The sequence below is a fragment of the Gymnoscopelus microlampas genome (genome assembly GCF_963454915.1).
Source record: "Gymnoscopelus microlampas genome assembly, chromosome: 7".
In the NCBI taxonomy this organism is placed as follows: Eukaryota; Metazoa; Chordata; class Actinopteri; order Myctophiformes; family Myctophidae; genus Gymnoscopelus; species Gymnoscopelus microlampas.
The window spans coordinates 46,294,987-46,317,778 of NC_139944.1; the positions used below are offsets into that span (position 1 = coordinate 46,294,987).

The 22,792-nt window shown below is 39.1% G+C and overlaps 4 protein-coding genes across 4 annotated transcripts; 2 read left to right on the top strand and 2 right to left on the bottom strand.

The window, feature by feature from the left end:
• LOC311048785 (rho-related GTP-binding protein RhoA-B) lies at positions 1-5,950 on the top strand. The gene is made up of 5 exons (XM_084062077.1): positions 1-116; positions 2,944-3,101; positions 3,555-3,675; positions 4,680-4,810; positions 5,176-5,950. The coding sequence occupies exons 2-5, from the start codon at positions 2,946-2,948 to the stop codon at positions 5,347-5,349; spliced, it is 582 nt and encodes a 193-aa protein (XP_083918203.1). The 5' UTR covers positions 1-116; positions 2,944-2,945; the 3' UTR covers positions 5,350-5,950.
• An 87-nt stretch (positions 5,951-6,037) lies between these two features.
• tmem43 (transmembrane protein 43) lies at positions 6,038-13,815 on the bottom strand. Its single transcript, XM_084062060.1, has 12 exons — positions 13,687-13,815; positions 12,003-12,158; positions 10,995-11,129; positions 10,729-10,823; positions 9,823-9,872; positions 9,067-9,136; positions 8,864-8,934; positions 8,621-8,748; positions 8,400-8,474; positions 8,081-8,182; positions 7,823-7,940; positions 6,038-7,714 (listed from the first exon to the last, which is right to left on the bottom strand). Exons 1-12 carry the CDS (start codon positions 13,699-13,701, stop codon positions 7,512-7,514), a joined length of 1,218 nt encoding a protein of 405 aa, XP_083918186.1. The 5' UTR covers positions 13,702-13,815; the 3' UTR covers positions 6,038-7,511.
• A 740-nt stretch (positions 13,816-14,555) lies between these two features.
• On the top strand, positions 14,556-18,410 carry LOC311048585 (rab GDP dissociation inhibitor alpha; the record flags this gene model as incomplete). The annotated part of the gene is made up of 11 exons (XM_084061848.1): positions 14,556-14,597; positions 15,371-15,478; positions 15,590-15,686; positions 16,311-16,445; positions 16,543-16,741; positions 16,881-17,012; positions 17,209-17,308; positions 17,398-17,569; positions 17,823-17,967; positions 18,071-18,125; positions 18,249-18,410. The coding sequence occupies 11 exons, from the start codon at positions 14,556-14,558 to the stop codon at positions 18,408-18,410; spliced, it is 1,347 nt and encodes a 448-aa protein (XP_083917974.1).
• Positions 18,411-19,514: 1,104 nt separating this feature from the next.
• On the bottom strand, positions 19,515-22,502 carry ndufaf3 (NADH:ubiquinone oxidoreductase complex assembly factor). The gene is made up of 5 exons (XM_084062080.1): positions 22,385-22,502; positions 21,253-21,448; positions 20,468-20,534; positions 20,262-20,362; positions 19,515-20,075 (listed from the first exon to the last, which is right to left on the bottom strand). Exons 1-5 carry the CDS (start codon positions 22,447-22,449, stop codon positions 19,971-19,973), a joined length of 534 nt encoding a protein of 177 aa, XP_083918206.1. The 5' UTR covers positions 22,450-22,502; the 3' UTR covers positions 19,515-19,970.
• Between the last annotated feature and the right edge of the window lie 290 nt (positions 22,503-22,792).

Genomic DNA, 22,792 nt, shown 5'->3' on the forward strand with positions numbered 1-22,792 from the left:
CACACACAAGTTACAACCCACATTAGCAGCTAGTAGTAACGCAGTAGTGGGCAACGAAGAGGCCAGGAGAAAGCATCATTTTTGGTCATTTGGGAAGCTTTGATTTATCTTTCCAGGTAAGGACATCGGTCATACAAAGTGTAACATCCTATCTACTGGTGGTCTACGCAATAACGTTACACATTGTAGCTTAGTTTACCCGTATTTAGTGTGCTAATGCTCGCTAGGTAATAATGCTAGCTGACCAGTACATTGTCATTCGCTTCCGTCTAGCTGTGGCTATCTGTTAGCTGCTTTGTGGTCAGGCTCAGTGTGGAATAATAATAACATAGGTTTGTGTTTACTAGTAATCGGAGTTCCTTTGCCATCGGCCAACTAATTACATTATTATCATGCGCTCGCGGCAGTTTATTTGCACGTTATAGCTTATGTATTTCCACTTTTGCGGTGTGTAAGTTGATGTGAGAACGATGTTTAACAACTACCCGCTAGAACAAACATACCAAGGATGCGTCATTGACGTCACAACCAAGCGTCGTGTAGCGGAAGTGCGACAAGGGCCCTTTAATGACTTATAACCAACTCTATGCTTATAACAGGTAGTTTATACTTTTAATCTTGCACGAGCCCTTTCGCTCGACAGTGCAACTGAAACCCACAAACGCATTTTTTGCAGTGGTGGAAAAGGTACTCGCATTATTATTATTTTTTATTTTTACTTAAGGATGTAGAAGTACTCTTGTTACAAGTAAAAGTCCGGAATTCCTTTTGTACTTGAGTAAAAGTACAAAAGTATTGGTATCAAAATGTACTTAAAGTACCAAAAGTAGAAAGTACTCATTAAGCAGAATGTCCCATTTATCTACAAGCTCACAACAATGCGTCGCGATGCGACACATTGTTGTGAGCTTTTCAATTGACCGAAATGGGCTGAAGTGGCTACTTAATGTTTTCTAATAATAATCTAAATCTACGAGTAAAAGTACAATATTCGTCTCTGAGATGTAGTGGAGTAGAAGTAAAAGTGCAGAAAGTTGTACTTAAGTACAGTACTTGAATAAATGTACTGTTACTTTACACCACTGGATTTTCGTCTAACGGCACGAAAATTGGATTCCGGTTGTTTGTTGTGACGTCACCGGCCTATCCTTTTATTCTAGGCTACTTCACTGTTGTTAGCTCAATAATGTAACTAAACTAGCCAACTTAATTCTTACTAGGCTAACTAACGTACCCCTGCGAACTTGATTGTCATTGATTTGTGCTGGTGGGTGGAAGTTATTTATAGTTTTTGTCTTCCCGGGTAATGCAGATTAAACGTAAATTCATGATGTTGTAAGAAAGGTGTTAGCCAACAATGCTAACGGGTGGATCAGAAAGAAGGCAACGGACATATTTGACTTGCAAGACAAAGTCCAGTGTTTTACGTTTATTACACTAATTTAACACGATATTCCTCATCGCCATGAGCCCCTGTAGCAGATTAACCAGCAACCAGTGAAGTAATTCTCTATCTCTCACTAGGCTATATTATAACAGTCCAAATATATGTGGCATCAACAACACAGTAACTAGTCTGTGATAGACCATTTCATATGAGCAGTTTTGCACCAGGTTGCCTTACCTGATTGATGCAGTCTTGGTGTTTTTGCTTCAACACTGCTGCATTACTCGACAGTAGGTTTTTGTTGGGGTTGCCAAACGTCCCTTGAAATACAGAACCGTTCTTTTTTTGGAAACTAAAATACGTGCCCCTTATTTGAACTGAAAAGGGACACACTTTGTTACTTATTTTGGGGAATCAATCAATCAATCAATGTTTGACATTGACACACATCTTACAAGTTCAAACAGCTCATCCTAATACAGGTTGTTAATAGTTTACAGAAACATCTTCTGATTCACAACCCTGGGGCACACTTAATTATCAGTGTTGTTTCCTGGAGTCACTGGGCACTATGGAGGGACATCTGGGCACTTCGATGTAAAATTGGCTATTTTTTCCAAAATGTTAAAAAAAAAATATATATTTAAAAATGGTCTTAAGTAATGTAAAGTATACATGATGTGAACATGCATGGTACATCATTATCAGACTTAATTGTATCCTTCAACTTCTTGTTTATGCCCTAAAATGACTGGATATTCAGGTTTTGTAGCAATTGTAGAAATATTATACCTTAATTGTCGAATGTTTAAGCATGTTCTAATCATGTATACTTTACTTCCAAATATTTACATTATGGACAAAATAGCCAATTTTACATTGAGGTGCCCAGATGTCCCTAGTGCCCACCTATCCTGTTACCTTTCAAAGTTACTTTCTCTGCTGCCTCCACGTTGTAGCTAATATAAACAAGTAAGACGCGCGAACGCTGGAAGCGAACGCAACTCGAAAATATTGTATATTTACAGACTTTGTGTGTGTGTGTGTGTTTGTGTGTGTGTGTGTGTGTGTGTGTGTGTTTGTGTTTTGACTGTAGCTGCACTCTGGCGCACTCTGTTGGCCGCACCCAGGCAGTGCACTGCACACAGACACACACACACACACACACACACACACAAGCCGAGCAGACTTTCATAGTAAGCTCCACTTGGGCGGAGGCGCCTCCTTCCGCGTTCGCAAACATGTACATACAGCATATACAGTGAGATGTTATCTTTTTATGGGCGTCCCTTATTTTTCTTAGAATTTCAGGTAGTTTACAATCCTACTCGCTGCATATAATTATCACCTCCACGACAACCTTTTAGAGCAGATACCACAAGACAAACCTGTAGAACGATTATGTTGGTCACACAATAACCATTTCTGGATCACAAGGTCTACAAATTCCCAGTTACCCGCCCACCCAAGTTATTTGTTTTTGCAACAGTGCCGCTCCACTTTGTTGTTCATCTTCTATCCTAACCTGAGTCATTTCATGTCATGTTTCTATCAAGCTATGGCAGCAATTAGGAAAAAGCTGGTCATAGTGGGAGATGGAGCCTGCGGGAAGACCTGTCTACTCATTGTGTTCAGCAAGGACCAGTTCCCAGAGGTCTACGTGCCTACGGTTTTTGAGAACTATGTCGCTGACATTGAAGTGGATAGCAAACAGGTACATACAATTTTCAACAGAATATTGTGAATCTTGACCATCAAACGAAACCAGTTTGGATTAACATATTGTGTATCATGAATACCTAATGATAAAGTAATACTGTGTTAACTTCTCTAAACACCATTAAACATTCCATTCAGCTCCCCTGAAATTTCATGCCAAATTTATGTTGGTGCCAGAAATGTATTTATTTATGTATTTTACAGTTAATAAATACTTTTTCTGATGACATTTTGTTGCTTTTCAAAATATTCTCAGGCATAAGGACCCTGTAGCTTAACTTTTTCATTCTGGTGTTCCTTCTGTGTAGTCAAACACTGCAATGGCAACAGAGCATTGCTGTAACAGACTACTGAAATGAATGTTACACAGTATGACTTTAATGTGTTAATGCATGATGAGTCTGGTGTTAATATAATATGTGTTAACTGATTGGTATTATTTTGTTAGGTTGAGCTAGCGCTTTGGGATACAGCCGGTCAAGAGGACTACGACAGACTGCGTCCTCTTTCTTACCCAGATACTGACGTCATTCTTATGTGCTTCTCCATTGATAGCCCGGACAGTCTTGGTAAGCAAAATTCAAGAACACCAACTGAAGATTTATCTATAAATGCACAGAATCACTATGTCTGTCAGTCTTCAACGTAAACTTGGCGCGTATTACAGAGGATGTGATGTGCCGAGTGGGAATTCAGTTGGAGCGGCGGTTGTCCAGAAGTTAAAATCCCCAAGTCTCTGTATCTGTTTGTCTGAATGTCTCATTTAAAGCCTATATATGGAGATCTCTGTATCTGTCAGTGTAACTTTAATGCCTATGTATGCAGATCCCTAATGTCATCAATACTATGATAAACGGTAAAGCAATGACAACGGGTACTCTGACAACGTGTTTGCAAAACCGGAGGGCTTAGTATTTTATCATTTTACTTTATAAGTTTAGAGTTCCTTTTCATGCATATTTGCCTTAAATAAAAAAATATATTGAATCCTGGAAAGTTCACAGAATTTGCATATCTTTCAGATTCAGCTAACTGTGTTTAATAAAGAGGTACCCAAATAAATAAACCTTAAAACTGAAAATGTCACAATATTGTTATTAGCTGTATGAAACCAGAATTAGTTTTCATGCACACACTCAAAATATTCATTACCCCTCTCACACACACACACACACACACACACACACACACACACACACACACACACACACACACACACACACACACACACACACACACACACACACACACACACACACACACACACACACACACACACACACACACACACACACACACACACACACACACACACACACACACACACAAGCAAGCATATGCACACAGTAAACAGAGATGTTAACATTAGGTCACATAATCGATGCAGGTAGTCTTATCTTGCCAACTGGTTCTTTGTGCGCGTCCATCCATTCATTGTTTTACTTCATATTAGTAAACCAAAACATTACTGTTAGTTTGTGCCACCAAAACCCTTTAACACTTGACCCCACCCCAAAACTATTTCCTCTGCTCTCAGCCTCTCACTGATGTTTGCTTTCCTCCCCTTGTTTAGAGAACATCCCAGAGAAGTGGACCCCAGAAGTCAAACACTTCTGCCCCAATGTTCCCATTATCTTGGTGGGAAATAAAAAAGACCTGCGCAATGATGAGCACACCCGTAGGGAGCTGGCCAAAATGAAGCAGGTAAACTGACGCTTAGAACACAATCACACACAGTTGTCTATGTGGTTAATGTGCATAGATATATAGATCGATCTATAGATGGAAATTCAGTAAAAAATACTGCAGCTTTGACATGAATGTCATCAAGAAATTGCAATGCTGAATAAAATGGCAGTCCCAGTGGGATTTCCTGACAGTGTAGGGAGTAGGCTAAGAAGAACAGGGCGGATACTGCTGGCCCTCAACTTTGTTTTCTGCTCAGTTTTTCTATATACAGTATATAAGTGTGTGTGTGTGTGTGTGTGTGTGTGTGTGTATATATATATAAACAATGTATATATATATAAATGAATGTACAACATATTTAATCATTTGTTTGAATATAGGAACCTGTGAAACCAGAGGAGGGCCGTGACATGGCAAACAGAATCAGTGCCTTTGGATACATGGAGTGCTCTGCAAAAACAAAGGATGGCGTGAGGGAAGTCTTTGAGATGGCCACCAGGGCGGCACTACAGGCTCGGAGGGGGAAGAAGAACAATAAATGTCTTCTACTGTAAATGGAGGCATGAGGACTGCTTCCTGCATGGGTCAAGGGTCAAAGGGAGGTGAACCTCCCCCTCCCTCAACACACCCACAAAAGACTGTGCTCACAAGTTTTTACTAAAGGTGTAATGCTTTTACTTTTTTCTTTTCTTTTTTTCGTCTTAAGCAAAAGTAGTCAGGTTTTTTGTCAGTATTCAATTTTGAGGTTATAGAAAATGCTTTTTTATACTTTAACATGAGTAAATCTGCCATATTGAAACCTTACTTGTCAACACATATATTGTAATCTGAGAGGTCAGCGATGGGCCTATTGTCAAAGTCATACAGTACTTGCCAACTACAGTGCTGAAGTCCTGCCTGCTGATCTAAAGAATGTTTCCACAGCCAATTGTTGTGAGGTACCTATACACTGTGACCCATATTCCTTTAATTATTTGAAGAAACACTTCTTGTGCACATCAAGCCCAACATTTCTTATGTGCTTCAGATATAAACCCTATGTGCATTATGAACCCATGCACAAATGCAATCTGAAAAGACTGGAAACTCATTTTGTTAAAACACAATGGAACTCTTGGTGTTTTTGTGTAATAAATAACTTTGTAAGAATCAGAATATACTTTCTATCACTTGCTTGATGAGGATTTAAATGTTTTTGGATGCAAAAATGATTTGTTTGCAAATGAGACCAAACGAGAAGTGTTTTTAAAAAAAAAAGTATTTTAACCCATTTTCAACATACAGTACATTGCATACATACAATTGTATCGATAGTTTTCTTTGGTGTTTGCTCTTAAAAACTCAACCATACTGTCATTTTCCAAGTCTGGTATTGTATACATTTTTCTTGGGGCAGAAATTTTGAAGCTGCTTGACTAAGTCAGCAATATAATTTGACTTGTGCAGAATGTAGTAACACTTCGTTTTAAGTGTTTGCCCTGCTGTATGCATTACAATTACTACAGAGCTGGAGCTTGATGTAATATATATGAAATGACTTATCAAGTACAGTTATCTTAAGCAAAATTAAGCTGATATTTAACAGGATGTGGAAATCTGACATAACACTTCTCAATGCGTTCTGTACTGCAAAATATATTTTATATAAGCCAGCAGCGATTTCTCAGTGCTGAGCGTGATCCCAACACACAGAATGCATTGGGAAGTTATCTGTCAGATTTTCAAGTCATCCTCACAACAGAATGATAATATTCATATAAAGTCGGCCATCCCACCCATGACCAAAGATTATACAACATTATAAAACAAAATGCCATACACCAGAGGATTAAAATGTCGTCAGATTTCCCCTCAAATTGTGTTTTACTCTTGAACAATAAGCACACTAGCTTTACTCTTACAACATGGCTTTGTGAAACTGGATGAGATTATCATGCAATAGAGGCGGCGGAACTACTACCAGCTTTACCAAGTCAATAGCAAACATTCAAGTAGATTATTCAGACTCAATTATGACTGCATTTGACACAAATAGCGTACATGTACAGAACAGTATATGAGCAATGCAAACACATTGATAAACAAAACCCACTGAATAACCAAAATATATACTACTGTATATGTGCCAATGAATGTAGCCTCTTAAAAACAAATAGATTCTGGACCAAGCGTATTACTACACTATAAACCATATAACTATTGAACATGTTCTGACATGTTCAAAAACGCGTGGAAAAACAGGCTTGTGCACCATAACAGAAAAGGATGGAGCATTTGGTAAGGTAGCAACACACAAAATGTGTTGTTCTGACAAACTGGATTCCATGAGCTGCTGGCATCCTAATGATAAAGAGGTAAGGGTTCCCACACATTTTTACCACGGAATTTTCAGAACTTTTCCGTATTTTACCCCATTTCCAGGCCTATGGTGCAATAATGAACTACAAGCTAACAACGACGTATCACTGTGCAACTGCCTGTAGATCTATTATTTTTTGTCACGTGATGTCCTGTATATATTAGGTCGCTCGTGCAGCCCAGCACTACATTTTACCATGTTACATATTTTACGTAATGTTAGACATGTTTTGGAAAATGTATTTTTATGAACAATATCCAAACATTTTCCAAGACATTTGAAGAATTCCAAACCTTTTCCAGGCCTCGAAAACAGTATTTTCAGGAATTAACATGACCGTGGGAACCCTGTAAGATGTCACTGGTGCTTCTTGGCTGGTACACGAGTGCGCCCAATAAGCAGTGGAAGGAGAGCAAGCCCTATTAGTCCCATTGCCACTAAGGGCCTGTAAAAGAGCCAACCAACTGAAATGGTGAGAAGTGAAAGAGAGCAGGACACACACAGGGCAAAGAGTTTCAGCCCCAAGGAAACAAGCTCTCTCAAAATGGGGATCCAATCCACTGCAGAAAGATAAGGAAAATAAGTAAAGTAAATACATCATATGCAAGGATTAAATCAATTGTATAACATACGTATGCCTATATCATATGACGGTTATTAGTAGTTACCCAGTGTGTAGATGATGCGCATGGTCAAACTGATGCCAAGGAACATTAGTGCCCAGCCTGCAAACCTGAGTCCCCATGTTTTCATGTCATTGTGCTGGTGCTCCTTTTCAAATACCTCCTGCCCACGGAAATATATAGCCATGCCAGAATCAGAATGAACACTATCATGGCATTTTCCTTGCATTATGATATGATTCTCTATTTTTTTTTTTTAATAAAAGCAATACGAAATAAAACTAAATAAAAGTGCACACCAACCTGGGCTGTGAGTTCCTCCATGTACAACAACTCCAGGGTGTATCCTGACTTGGTCCTAAATGGAGCCAGATTCTCCCCCCTCTGCATGGCCACCACACTGACCTGGAGTATGACAAGGATTCAGGATTTATAGATTCAGTATCTACTATGAAAAATAATGAATAGACCAACATTTACAGTAATAACTACTCACTTTGTCTTATACATACATTTTTAAAGTCATAACTCCTGGATAACCAATAATTAATATAAATGCACTGAATGTGCAAAGATTGCATTCAATGCGTCAAAAGACGACCATGTCATTTAAAAGACTTACTGTTAGGGCTGGGCCAGGCCAAGACCCCTCTCCACTGAGTCCAGCGTAGGAGAAGCTCACACGCACATCTCCCACCTTTGCACAAAATAATGATTATTGTACACACACCAATAGAGAATACACACTATACAGCTATTGCTGGCAACACAAATAATATACATTATGTTCAAGAATCTGATGGAAATAGTCTTTATTTGTGGTCTCTAAATAGCAATTCTCACCTCTGGTCTGCGTGGGAATGGGGTGTGATAGAAATATTCACCATCAATAGTGAGAAAGGAATCAGCGTCAGGTTGAGGGAGATCCCCCAGGTACAATGTCTGGAAGTTGTTAACTTGCTCCACCAGCCCTATTGTAAATTCATATCAATCAGTGGGTGAAATGTAATACAATTCATAAATATAAACAGTATATTTTAAAGAAACAAACATGTTTCAATCACACACTCTTATTTCGACTGATACCTTTAGACAGAATAAAAGGCCCAGCTTGGACTTCAGGAGCCACTACTGTCACACTCTCAACCGCCATGGCACTAAATGAATTAACAAACAAACAAAAAAGAGAACATACTGGAGAATTCAAGATATTTTAAGAACAAACATAGATCAAATTGTTTACAAAAAATGAAAAAGTACTGTCTGACAGAATCAGATGTACTGTATACCTTGGGTTGATGTGTCCAATCTCCCTGTCAAAATTCCGACTGTTGACCACTTCCGATTTCCATTCTGTGTCTGAAGACAGGACATTACGCTCATTCACACATCAATCCACTTGATATATCAATCAATCAATCAATCAAACTTTATTAAGGACACATGGTCTATAGAAATAGATAGTGATATATACACATTATACAATGTTCTAATGTGATGGTATTTTGGAGATGACTATTGGTGCTTTCAGAAGCTATTTGCAGTTTTGTACACAATAACATTTTGAGAAACAATTATTATTAAAGGTGGATACCGTATATGATGGCCAAACCAGCAATCATAAGTAGATACTACTTACTACTACTATTAAAATTCCTGACGATATCTAGTCATCATATCACAATATTGATATCATACTATAATTCTAGTAACCGTCTTGAGTAGGTGAAGCGTAGGTGAAGCTAGCCGGTTCTCCTCAGTGGCTGGACCAATTGCTCTGATTTTGCACACAGCCATTGACCATTACCATCTGAACTTAACTGTGAAGCCCGTTTTTCCATTTCATCAAATCTCAGCTTCTTATTAGCGCTTTTGTGTCAAAGAATGTCGCCATGGTTACGGGGCTGCCCAGCTATGGGACGAACTTCCTCCCGGGTTGCCAGATCATGTGCGCATATCCCCCCACGGATGCGTCGACCGGGTATGGTCTAGTTGTATTAATTATTACATCAGCCCGCTCTAGGAAAAGTTCATAAACAACTCACTGTATGTGTACGTTGTCTCAGTTTTGGTTTCACCGTCCTCTTGGTAGTCCCTGCAATGAACCATGCAACAGCCATAAAGCTTTAATTCTTTCAGACAAAAAGCATAAGTCTTGAGTTATACATGGATGTGTGCCGGTGTCATGCACACAATGCGATTCACACTCCCAAAGCGTTGTAGATTGGCGCTTGACACCAACGCACAACTGTAGGTCTTCGCACACTGAGTCTGGTGCAATTTTGTATTTGATTTCGAGTTGATTTGATTTATTTTAAAGTATTAACCATACAAAAACAAGCCTACAGGTTAAAACCAACAAGGCTAAAACACAACAAAGTCCAGGACTTGTTTCCATTGTTGTCCTCACAGAAAATACATGACTAATACAACAAGGTACATTAAATAAACAATCCATAAGAAAAAAACATCACATATCAAAACACAAAAAAACACTAAAATAAAACAAACCTGGCTAAAACTTCTAAACTCCCTACTTCAAACTGGAACCTTTTCCAACAGTCATGCCTTTGTTTAAAAGTTCTCAAGTTATAGTCAGCTTGGTTGCAGTGTCCGGACTGTTAATGGGTGGCACCAATGTATTTCTCAATTCGTTTTTTAACACATCAGGAAAATTGAAATAATTGAACTTTAATTGTAGGTTCAATAGTTTAATTTCTGCATCAATTCCTGTCTTATTAAAAGAATGACGGCCCGTCGCAGCCACTGGTTCGGACGGCAATTTTGGAGTAGGTGTGCGAGAGATCATGTTTCGTGATCGTGTTTTACATTTTTTGTCGTCTTTTTCCATGTGATTTTTTTTTTTTTTAAATGAGTGTCAGCTCTAAAGGGCAATCACCCTTTAGAGAGCCGACTCCACCCTGTTAACGCAGGGGTCAACCCGGACTTACTTGCTCTCCTGGTGCTCCACCCACTGATACATCTCCACCTGTCTCTTCAGCTTCACAGCTTGCACCACCACTCTGTAGTTGGGGTCATGTAAGGGCTGGGCAGATATACAGGTAAAGTATAAAAGACAAAAAAAAGGTCAGGAAGACATGACTGTTTACACAAAGGCGTGGTGAAAACAGTAATGAAGGGAATGGCTTTACACAAAAAAAAAAGTGTTGAAACTTCCCCAAAGAGATGAGGCCACAGTCAGCCACCCATAGCCTACCTGTGAGGTACGCAGCGGCGCAGACAGGTGAATCAAGTGGTTGTTGTTCTGGTAGTCTATGCCGTATGATGAGTACAGGGACACAACCTGAGACAGACCTTCATCCAAAGCAGCTGCTGTTTGCAGTGCCCTACCCTGCACAGCAAACCAAGGGTGTTCATTTAACTCTTGTTGAACCCTTTGCAGATCCATTGTTACACTTTCAGAGTAAACACTCCACATTTTACTGTGCGAGTACATTAAAATGAGTATGAACTAGGCAGGCCACATTTGAGGCCCCGAAGGGGTTGAAACATTGTGTGAGCCTTAAATAAAATTGTGGTCGTTGGAGCGTCAACAGTGTGCAGACTTCCTCTTCTTTCTATCACATTTGAGGTAACACCAGGGGTGCAATGCTCAGTGGACGGGGTTGCACGCCGAGCAACCACTTATTTGGCCAGGGGGACGCGCAGGCACATGCACGGATGTGCACGCTCGTGCACGCAAGGTGCACGAGCGTGCATGCAAGAATGCGTTCCACTCGATCCGTGCGCCGAGCGAGTACCTGGCTACTTAGCATAACAATAGCTCAGGTCGTCAGGTGTGTTAAACTACGTCCTCACATACACTGTATAAGATTGGAGGTGTCATCTTTCTCACCCTCGTCTCAAACTCTGTCTGTCCCCGTCACGCACTAGAAAAGTAAATACAAACTAAATTAACAATGTAACTGACTACATTTAAAACATTGTTTGTTTTTCCACCATATCTGTTGACATAGTTTCTTTATTATAGCCTACATCCTGCCACCCTTTTCAGCTTCTCTATTTCAAGGCAACATTTACAAAAACTAAACTAAAACTAGTCATTTCCTATACAAACATGTTTCCTACTATTTATGCACATTTAACACATACTAGAATATGACACAATGAGTCTACATTATTGAATGTAGAATTCACACATTGTTTTTAATGTGTAATATACTGTACTTAAACAAAATGACTAAGGCTCTTATGAATTTCCCACCTCATTGGTGAAGAGAACATAAAACGATAAGAAGAACAATCCAATGCCAACGACCGTTCCCCCAGCAGTTTCACTCAAACGTTCAAGGAATCCAGGATTGGATTTACTCGTTGTGCGCGAATGTCTATCACGCTCCTCATGCTCCGCATCTGAGCGCTGAGAGAAACATGGGGGAAAAAGAGTTTTACATTCATTCTGACCAAAGTGTCAACAATAACAACAAACACAATGTATATGGATGAAAGCAAGTGAAAAGTCATTGCAATATAAATTACAATAAAATTACAATTTAGGCATTTAGCAGACGCCCTTATCCAGAGCCACTTAACATAATACCCTTTCATGGGTACACCTTGTTTAAAGAATTGCAGGCTATAAATTGACCATAAAAAGTTGTATCTCACAAAATTGTTTTAGTAGGCCTACAGGTGCAGTGAATCACATATACCATTTCCCTTTACTTTTCATGAACAGTAAAAGATGCTTGTATAAGAGCCAATATGGAATTGTTTGTATTAAAATACTTTGTTTTATCAACACAGAAACCCTTTGAGATCAATCCCAATAAGTGACCACACTGACCAGGCATATTGTAACACTCACAGGAAATGGAAATGGTAATAATGATTATGGGAATGATGCTCCTGCCTCCTGCATAATTTTCAACCCAAAGGAATTTATAACATGGGACCTATGATATTGCCCACAAGGCCCTTGTACATAGACAACCATTTTAAGATATCTGGACTGATTCATATTTTTCAAACCTTTATCAACCTTTTCAAACATATAAATCACAAATATGCTCAATTCTTGTAAATAAGACCATATATGTACCAAATGCTCTTAACTAGTTTGTCATTTCCTGCACTGTCTTTGTCAAAGTTCCCTCTAGCTAGGCTAGGTCTCTAGGGCAGGGGGTCCGTGACCCATAGGGGTCCTCAGAGTTACTGCAGAGGGGCCACTAAATCTTTGTGTGATAGGATATGTTTTTCTACATTAACCACTTGAACCCTAGCATCCCTATTCTGAAGGGAACATTATCAGAAAATAGCAGATCTACAAGCTCACAATCTGCTATTTTCTGCAAAGAGGTTTGGTGTAAAGGGGAGAAAGAGCAGACAGAAGTACAAGTTTTTATGTTTTAAGTGGTTAACTGTCAGAAAATCCACATTAACATGAATCCAACACGACGCTACACAATGACAGTGCTGTCAAAGAAGTCTACGAAGCTATCTATGAAATCTATGAAAAAAAGTTTAATCTGCAACACAATTTTATACAATATGCTCCATCTCTCTCTCTCGGCTAAGGGGTCCTTGGGCAGAAACACGTTGAAGACCCCTGCTCTAGGGAGTCTTGAACTTAGTTCAAAAAGTTGTCAGGCTCTGCATTTTGGGATTTGGCCTAGATATCACTGAAAAGTCAGATGAGATCCGCTAGTCAAAAGAAGGACCCATGCAGCCAAGTGTTAGCTATAAGTATGTAGTCGAATGCTAGTCCCCATTACAATAGATCACAAAACATGTCAACCATACCTACTAGAAGAAAATGACTACACTACTAAAGTAACTAGTGTCTGATTACTTTTAAATAAAATATTACAAAGCGATCTATTCGTCCATGACAATGGCGCACGAGTCTCGAAAAATATGAAAAACAAAATAAGCTAAATGCAACTTACTGGTGGTTCCGACATGGTGTCTCGTACCGGTAAAACGTCCAGTCAAACTGAAAAGTTAGATTGTATTGCAGGGAAGTTGCATTACATTGTCATACGGTCACACCTCCAGCAGTGCACCAGCGTTGCCAGAATCTGCGAGAGAAATAAGGAACGAGGTCTATGAAAACAAGCAGAAGGTTGGGTCTCGTCTACAAATCAATTTGGGGTTCCTTGACATGAAAATGTTAGAGAACCACTGGTTTAAACAACATTCGTTAACAAGCTCAAGTAAGAAACTACACGTTAAAAAAAAAAAAAAACGCAACTACCAATGTTTACAGAAAACAAGCCCAAGGTTGCTTATAATAAGCGGACATGGCAACCCTGCCATTTACTTCCTTTTACGACCTGATGCCGCAAAGTGTACATTTCCCTTTCTTGGAATGCTGGGTAATGTAGTTGTTCGACGTACGCAATAAGAGGATTCTTGAATCATGTAATAGCCTACATACGCCTACTACACAATTATTGTTAAGGAAATAATTCACAAAATAGAGAATCGTGTTTAATTACAATAATTCAATCAAGCTTGTTCCAAAAGAGGTTGTGAAGTTATTTGCCCACCTATTATTGGCAAGTAGCCTACTTCTGTCTTGCCACATTGTAAGCACCAATGTAACAATGCTAAGAGGATTATTAGATGAAACATGCAGATACTGTCACTATAGTCATCACCTCTGCCTCTCTGTCTCTCTCTCTCTCTCTCACCACCAAACACATAGGCCTACAGGTGAATACACACATGCACAACTGTGAGTGTACAGTACACACTCAGAGAGGCTGTACAACTGAGAAACTCACCATTAATTACAGAAGGCTGCAGGATTAGGATGGAGGAGTATGATATCATAGTGCTTGGAACAGGACTTAAGGTAAAGGAACTTATTACACTTGAGCATATTTCCTAAATTGCAATTTTTAAGGATCTATGTTCAATAGCAATACAAGAGTGTCCTTGGAAATTGGCCTTTGAAAGCAATATTTTGCCAATTACATTTAATAATCAAAATTGGGTTTGACAGAATTCTGGTTATTAACACATTGCTAAATGTATCATTTGAATAGCAAGCACAGCACTGTCTGCAAGAATCAGAATTATCTTTATTATACTTACACTGTCTGTAGGCTACAGTATATAGGACAATAGACTATTTTTGATTGATGATGATTAAACTGATCACAATGTGACCACCCTTCATCAGTGAAAATCTGTATGTTTAGTTGAGAATTTTATAATACTTGAGTAAATACATTTTCTTTGTAGCCTACACAGATCTCAGATCTGCCACTCACAGTAAAGAAAGGATAAGAAGTATTCCCAAACTGATAACTCATTAAATTCTTTGGAAGGACAACAGGCAGTCTATTCATTTCGAAGCATTGGAGCATGCATAAAATGTTGGAGAACTTGATTCTAAAGTGAGGTTCTCTTCTGTACCTCATCCAGATGAATTGATCACCACTCCCACAAGACATGATATTACAAGCTGTTGTTGGAGGGATTAGCATTATTAATATAAGAATGAGCTGTCCTTTTCAGCTCTTCTCTGGAGAAGCAGTGTTGCAGTGTATCTCAATGCCCATTTTTAGTAAATAACACAACAAATTGAACAGTTATCCACTTACATACCTCCCTCACTTACAGGAATGTGTCCTGTCTGGCTTATTGACTTTGGATGGAAAAAGGGTTCTTCACATTGATGAGAATCCATACTATGGAGGAAGAAGTGCTTCCATTTGTCCCCTTGAGCAGGTCTGTTCTCAAGCTCAGAAATGCACACAGCCCTCCTTGCTTTAAAAAAAAGGGTTATTAATTTAGTGTTATTAATTTCTGAATTATGACTTGTGCTATGACTTGTTATAGCTGTACAAGAAGTACAAGGTTTCAGGTCCACCTAAAAGTATGGGACCCGGGAAAGAGTGGAATGTTGACCTCATCCCCAAATTCTTTCTCGCTAATGGTGAGGGCAGGATACAACTTTTACACTACACATGATCTCTGTTTATTGACCCTTCACATGTGTTAACTTAACTCAGAGAGTGTAATAATGGACCCGTAAGGGTGTATACTATCACATATATTTTTGTGTATGCTCAATACATGGCCATGCTGAGGATGGGACTATTAACCGGTTTACTACTATTAACACTCTTTTAAACATCAATTAATTAATCAGAGGCCCAGGATAATCATGGTATAAAACAATATATTAACTCTTCACTCATGTCCAAAAGAAATGTAGAGCTTAAAATACTATTTTGTAATACAGTTGAAGAACCTTGCAAACAAAGGTCCTGCAGCCTACATGGATGTTTAAAGATGTAGCTTATATTTATTTCCAAAGAGATACTTTTTATTTTGTATGTATCATTTGGCTATTGCATTATTTGGCTATTCTTTTTTGTGTTTTGAAAGGCAGCAACTGTTACAAAAAGCCAACAAAGACATTTTGTGGAGGGAAATATAATAAAACCGTGATTATTTCTCTCAGTATAATTGTACCATCAGAATCTATAATCTTCCCACCCCTAGCGCCTGAGCATTATTTTTGGGTGATTAATGCAGTCACTTGTGTTTGTGTCAGGTCCGCTGGTCAAAATGTTGGTTCATACTGAGGTCACAAGGTACATGGACTTCAAAATGATCGAAGGCAGCTTCGTATACAAAGCAGGCAAACTTTACAAAGTCCCTGCCACAGAAGCCGATGTCCACGCTTCAGGTGAAACATCCATAACCTGTGAAGACAAATAACATCCTTAAGAATATGATCCACATTTAGATTCTGATTCAATACTAGTCTGTATGTTGTGTTTCAGATCTGCTGGGCATGTTTGACAAGAGGAGGTTCCGAAAACTGCTGCTCTTCATAGAGAACTTTGAAGAGAATGAACCTCGGACATACATGGAAATGGATATTGAAAGAACCACTATGAGGGAGCTGTTTCATCACTTTGACCTGGGACCAGATGTTGTGGAGTTCACAGGCCACACGTTAGCTTGGCATGGCAAAGAATCGTCAGTAAACATTTGTGCTCAAAGTTACAAATTCACATTCTGGCTACGATAAGTAAAACAATTATAAATGTCGGTTGATTTACCATATTATATGACCATATTTCCCCCATTCCTCCTGATGCTGTGACTGTACCTTCAGTTACCTGGATGAGCCATGCGTCGACACCATCAAGAGGATAAAGGTGTACGCTGAATCTCGGATCCGCTCAAATGCCAGCCCATACCTCTACCCCATCCATGGGCTTGGGGAGATACCACAGGGCTTTGCCAGGTTATACTAACACAATATTCATGTGCACAAATACACTATGAATACACAGAAACTCTAGACAGAGAATCTACTTAGTGTGGAGGTGGTCGCTCATCTGAAATAGCTGTATTTAAAAAATATATATAGATATATTTGGCAAGGGACACCGAAAGGAAGTTATAAATTAGGCTCTAACTCTTCTCAATTTGTTTTGCAGGGTGAGTGCACGGTACGGATTGGCTTATATGATGAACAGAGGAGTGGAAGACATTGTAATGGAGAATGGCAAAGTGACAGCTGTGAAATCAGAAGGGAAAGTAAGTGGAAAACAGCAGAGAAGAAGCAGTTATGGATGGAAATATGTGGCAGGGTGTCTTTAGTCTCTCTTCTTCGTCTTCTCTATCAGCTGTTCCAGTGCAAACAGTTGATATGTGATCCCAGCTATGTGCCCGATCGCGTGAAGAAAGTGGGCAGTGTCATACGGGTCATCTGTTTACTGAATCATCCAGTCAGACACACCCATGATGCCAGTTCCTGTCAAATCATCATCCCCCAAACCCAAGTCAACAGGAAATCAGGTAGCCTATATTATAACATCTGCAAAATGGTGAGAAAGGACTGGAGAGTGTACTGCATTCCCCACTGACCATATTCACATGACCATTTTTATACTACATCATACTCAAAAATAAACCAAAGGACCTACATGGTGGTGCGCGCGTGTGTGTGCGTGTGTGAGAGAGAGAGAGAGAGAGAAAGAGAGAGAGGGGGGGGGGGGGAAATCATCTAAGTTGCAAGTTTGTCAAATCAGACACTCTATTTTCCTTGCAGACATCTACATATCTGTGGTGTCGTACAACCACAGTGTGGCTGCAGGAGGGATGTACATCGCCACAGTGAGCACAGCCATTGAAACCAACAACCCAGAGAAAGAGGTGCTGCCTGGGATGGAGCTTCTCGAACCCATCAAGCAGAAGTAAGTAACACAATGAATCTCTCTGCACATATAAAGGTTCAGTCTTATAACATTTTCGTTCACTAAATACTAACTGCTTGACGTGACTTTATTTTGTCCACAGATTCTTTTCTGTTCATAGTGTTCTTGCTCCCACCGATGATGGTAGTAAGAGCCAGGTAATGGGGCTCTCATTAAACTCAAGAGGCTGCATTAAGGAATATTATAGCATAACAGACCAAATTAATTGTGGAAGGACTATTCAGTACTGATTTTTCTATATCTTCTGTTCTTGTTTGTAGATATTTGTGTCATGCTCATTTGATGCAGCAAGCTACTTTGACAATGACTGTGGAGACATTCAAGACATGTATCGCAGAATCACGGGAACAGAGGTCTGTTTTGATGGGCGCAGAGACCAAACGGTGGACTCGAATGATGATGATGATGATGATGATGACTGAGAAAGATTATAAACCACCTGACATATAAAGACACAATCCACGATCAAACTAAAACACTAATTGCAAAACAACAGCATATTTAATTTTTTGACAGAGGATGTGATGTAAATTAGTAGCCTACAATATGTAGTTATCTTGGTGTGTTATCACACACTGGACATTCAAAACACAATCAGTCTGATGAACATAGGCCTATCTTGTTTTTGCCCACCTATATTTTATGTGGTAGTTCTGTGTACAGTAAGTTATTTTGTATATGAGTAATGTTTTCTTTTTCAATGCAAAGACCTTTGTTTTCCGTTTGCTTCATTTTAATGTTTCCTTTTTGATCTCTTCATGATTTTGAGCTTCATGTTTTATATGAACGGTGCTATACAAATAAACTTACTTGCCTACACTATCAGACCATTTAACCGTTGACATTTGCGCTTTTGATGTCCTTCAAAGGGAAAGTTTTATTTCTACTACATAAGACTGAAAAGAGATATATTTCATTATTAGTGACTTTGCAATGTCAGAGGATGCTAACTAATCTCAAAAGGACTGGGTTGAGGGTATGTAGAATTGTGATGATTTCAAATGATGTCTGAGCAGGCCAACACTGCATGCTATGAGGTAGAATATGGAGGGCTAGATGGGTGGAAGCCCAATATATACGGTACTTTGTTATACTACCATGTCACACACCAAAAATAATGAATTTTCAACTGAAAATCATGATGCGATAAGTCAACATTTTCATTTAAACCTAGTTTTGTCTGCATGAGCATGTCATAATGACAATATAAGCCATCTGCCTGGGGTAGCAGACAAACAGATTAGTAAGGCTTATCCATGTGAAGGACAGTCAGCCACCTTCAGGAGGTGATTATTACAGATTTATATATTGGTGATCATGCCAAGTTTACATGATGTTTAATATATTGGAGATGATGTTAAAAGAAAACTCTTACAGAGTCCAATCGAAATAGAGTACTTTACATAAAAAATGCAGCAATAAGCAATGCATTTTTCCTCAGCACATTTAACATACTGTTTTAAGTAATTTATTGCACAAAGAGCATTCAATATTTCAACTACTTTTCAATTACTACACACAGCATACCTAGTCGATAACACACATTTTATTATGGCAAAATACTCCACCCACTGGTGTCCAACATACTGACAGCAGTCATCTGTACACATGTATAGTTTGCCCACAAATAATACATACGCACCCACTGCTTGAAGCATGATGGGTGTCAAACATTTTACTGCCCCACACTAATGCATGGCAGACCATAAATACTATTATTATTTTAACATTGTTTACACACTTTGTTGAACACAAATGCTCTTTTTCAGCAACGCCATGCTTCACAATCATTCACTTACTGAACACAATCACATCTGGGAGCTTCACAGCACAACCACAGTCTATATGCTGCTGGCTACTGAGCAGCTGCACTGTAGTGTAGCTGTTGGAACTTGGAAGTGAAGTGCCTTGCTCATAAACAACAGAAAAGGCCAATGCACACTGACAGACGAACGTTCAGGCTCTTTGGTGATTGGGTGACCTTATTCTATTCGGTCCAGTGCTGTGCTGACAGGTGGAGGGATCAGAGCAGCGGCAACTACTCTTCGTTCACTGGACAGAAAATTAAAGGTTGCACATGCATTTGCCTGGAAAAAAAGGAAAATAATAGAATTAGAGAATAAATAAATAAGTATTACAGTCAGAAAGACAATCACTGCTTTAATGCACTCAACTCCCCCCCGAATGGTCAAGGCAAATACTTCTCTGCCTGACGTTGTGTTAGGCCAGGGCAATGTAATTGAATTGAATAATAGACTGTGTGTTTATTTTACCGTGTCCTGAACCTCCACAGCAATGCCTTTCCTCTTCAGAATGGCTAGGACGTTGGGATCAATCCGTTCAACCCGAGATCCTGTTCCCAGCACAAGAATCTCTGTAATCATAATATGACAAAAGAGCATGAAAGAAATTAGAGATGCTTGGAGCCAACCTACCGTAAAATGGAACATTTATAATGTTTAATTCTTCTATTTTTTACCTATTCTTGGCTCTAGCATGTGAAAAAGTGAGACGCTCTCTTCGGTGATGTCTGTATGACTGCCAACCTGCAGAGGGAAAGAGACTCAATACAATAACTAAACAAACCACTCAGGCTCTGTTTTATTCTTTGTTTTACAAAAGTGTCACACAGCAAAAATAGACGATCTACTGTACAAGCTCGCCAATAATGACTTGCTCAAAATAGGGACGCCAGGGTTAATGTGGCTATCAAACAATGTGCTAAGTGGATACAGGTCGAGTGGTTACCTAAACATTGTGGGCACCTCAATGTTAAATTGCCATTTTTTTCCAAAATGCAAAAATAAATAATAAACGTACGCTTTTGAAAATGGTCGTAAATAATGTAAAGTATGCATGATTTGAACATGCATGGTACATCATAATCAGACCTGAATTTACCCTTCAACTTCTTGTTTATGCCCAAAATTAATGGCTATCCCCAGGTTTTGTAGCAATTTCTAACAATTGTAGAAATATTAGGCCTGTAAATGTATTTATTTTCTTTAAATGTATATGTATTTGCCCCCCATTTATAAAGTAAGTGTAAATATAAAATAAGAAATCAAATGTAAAATATAGTTGTTTTTTATTGTTCCCAGAGTTCTCAGGTGCCCACTCTTCCGGTTACCTGCTAAGCCAAGTAAGTCACACACAAAGCAATGAGTGAAATGACAAAATAATCCTGTCCGTGAACAGCATTGCAGAAAGTAAAACAATTAAATTAAGAGATTGGAGCATCATCTGAATGAAACTCATCCTTACATTCCACTGAAGGATAGCTGGAGGCAGTAAAGCACAGGGCCCAAACACTTTATTTCCGTCGATGTTGAAGCCTCTGGGACTATAGCTGTGGATCATGACCCCACCGCCTGGCTCCTTCTGCATGACAGACACAGTGGTGCGCTGGTACATCTCATCATCTTCAGGACCAAGTCTGTGACCCCGAGACAGAATGAGACTGGAACAAGAATTACAGACACAACACAAGCTTAATCACACATAATTCTATGTTGCAATATTTAGTATGTAAACTTGATTAGACGTGCAACAGTTGAATAGGGCTTAAGGAGCACCTCACCCATTTTCAACCTTATTTTCAAATAACTGGTCCTTACTAATTATAAGATGCCACTTTTTCTGTCTATTCACACTGGGTCTCAGAGGTTGGCTGTGGACATTACTCTGACATCATTGATGGGGATTCCAAGCTATTGGAAACTATTGTATAGCCTTTCTCTTCCTGGAAAGTTTTAAAAATCTTGTAAGAAATTACCTCCAATGATGTCACTGGAGGAAACCGATGATGTCATTAGAGTAAGGTTTCTGAACTGTCCACAGCCCACTTCTGAGATGCACAGCAAGTAGATAGAAATGGTACCATCTTATAATGAGCATGAGTGAGGACCAATATGAACATACGGTTGAAAATAGGTGAAATACTCCTTTAAGTGATTAAGCAGTCAATCAATTTAGTCGATTACATTTTTTTCCACACTGATTCGTTGATATATAATATTATTTTTGGGGATTTTGTTTACTAAAATATGTGTATGCTATTGTTCAATTAATCGAAGAAGAAAAGGGATAGTTTCAGCCCTAAACTTATCCATTCGTCTTTACAAACGTCATTTGTTCAACATCAATGATAAAAAAGCAAACCACATGAGAGAACAGATGGCATATGGAGTAGTCTAAAGGCAAAATGTTCCCTAAATACAAACTGTCATGGTAGACAAGCCAAGACCTTGGGCTTATTTCTGCCAAGAGGCAGCCAAGAGCACAAGTTCTGATCTGCCAGGGTAGCTTGCCTTGCTCCCATTATGTAGATATTAGTCAAGAGATCATTAAACAACGTATTCCCGACATTATTATACGTTTCAAATAATTCCCATACCTCGAGAAAACAGGGGAGAGGTTCAAACTCTGTGCTGATCTCTGCAGGACTCTAGCACACAGCATGTTGTTGTTGATGTGATGTGATGTCTGTGATGTGATGTAAAAGATAGTGGGGACAGAAGTCTATGTAACACAGGGTACAGTTTCCGGTAGCGTACTGCAAGGTGAAATCAATCCTTGCTTGGGGCGTAATCGATTTGCAAAATAATATATATTTTAATTTATGTATTTATTGGTGGCCTTAACAAGTACATCCTCTTTAAAAAAAATATGCCTATGTTCACACGTGACATTGACACGGCAAAAAAAACAAAAAAAAACGAATCACATGTTCATACAGCGTGACTTCGCAGATTAAACAATTATCTGCCATTGATTAAGTTAGCCTAGGGGGCGTGTCCAGAGA

Coding starts and splice junctions, on each gene's coding strand:
- LOC311048785 (XM_084062077.1), top strand. CDS start 2,946: ATGGCAGCAATTAGGAAAAAGCTGGTCATAGTGGGAGATGGAGCCTGC. Junction 3,102..3,554: donor TTGAAGTGGATAGCAAACAG/GTACATACAATT, acceptor TTATTTTGTTAG/GTTGAGCTAGCGCTTTGGGA. Junction 4,811..5,175: donor AGCTGGCCAAAATGAAGCAG/GTAAACTGACGC, acceptor GTTTGAATATAG/GAACCTGTGAAACCAGAGGA.
- tmem43 (XM_084062060.1), bottom strand. Junction 8,749..8,863: donor GCCTTTTATTCTGTCTAAAG/GTATCAGTCGAA, acceptor AATTTACAATAG/GGCTGGTGGAGCAAGTTAAC. Junction 8,475..8,620: donor CATTCCCACGCAGACCAGAG/GTGAGAATTGCT, acceptor TTTTGTGCAAAG/GTGGGAGATGTGCGTGTGAG.
- ndufaf3 (XM_084062080.1), bottom strand. CDS start 22,449: ATGCTGTGTGCTAGAGTCCTGCAGAGATCAGCACAGAGTTTGAACCTC. Junction 20,535..21,252: donor CAGCTATCCTTCAGTGGAAT/GTAAGGATGAGT, acceptor TTCCCTCTGCAG/GTTGGCAGTCATACAGACAT. Junction 20,363..20,467: donor CATGCTAGAGCCAAGAATAG/GTAAAAAATAGA, acceptor TTATGATTACAG/AGATTCTTGTGCTGGGAACA.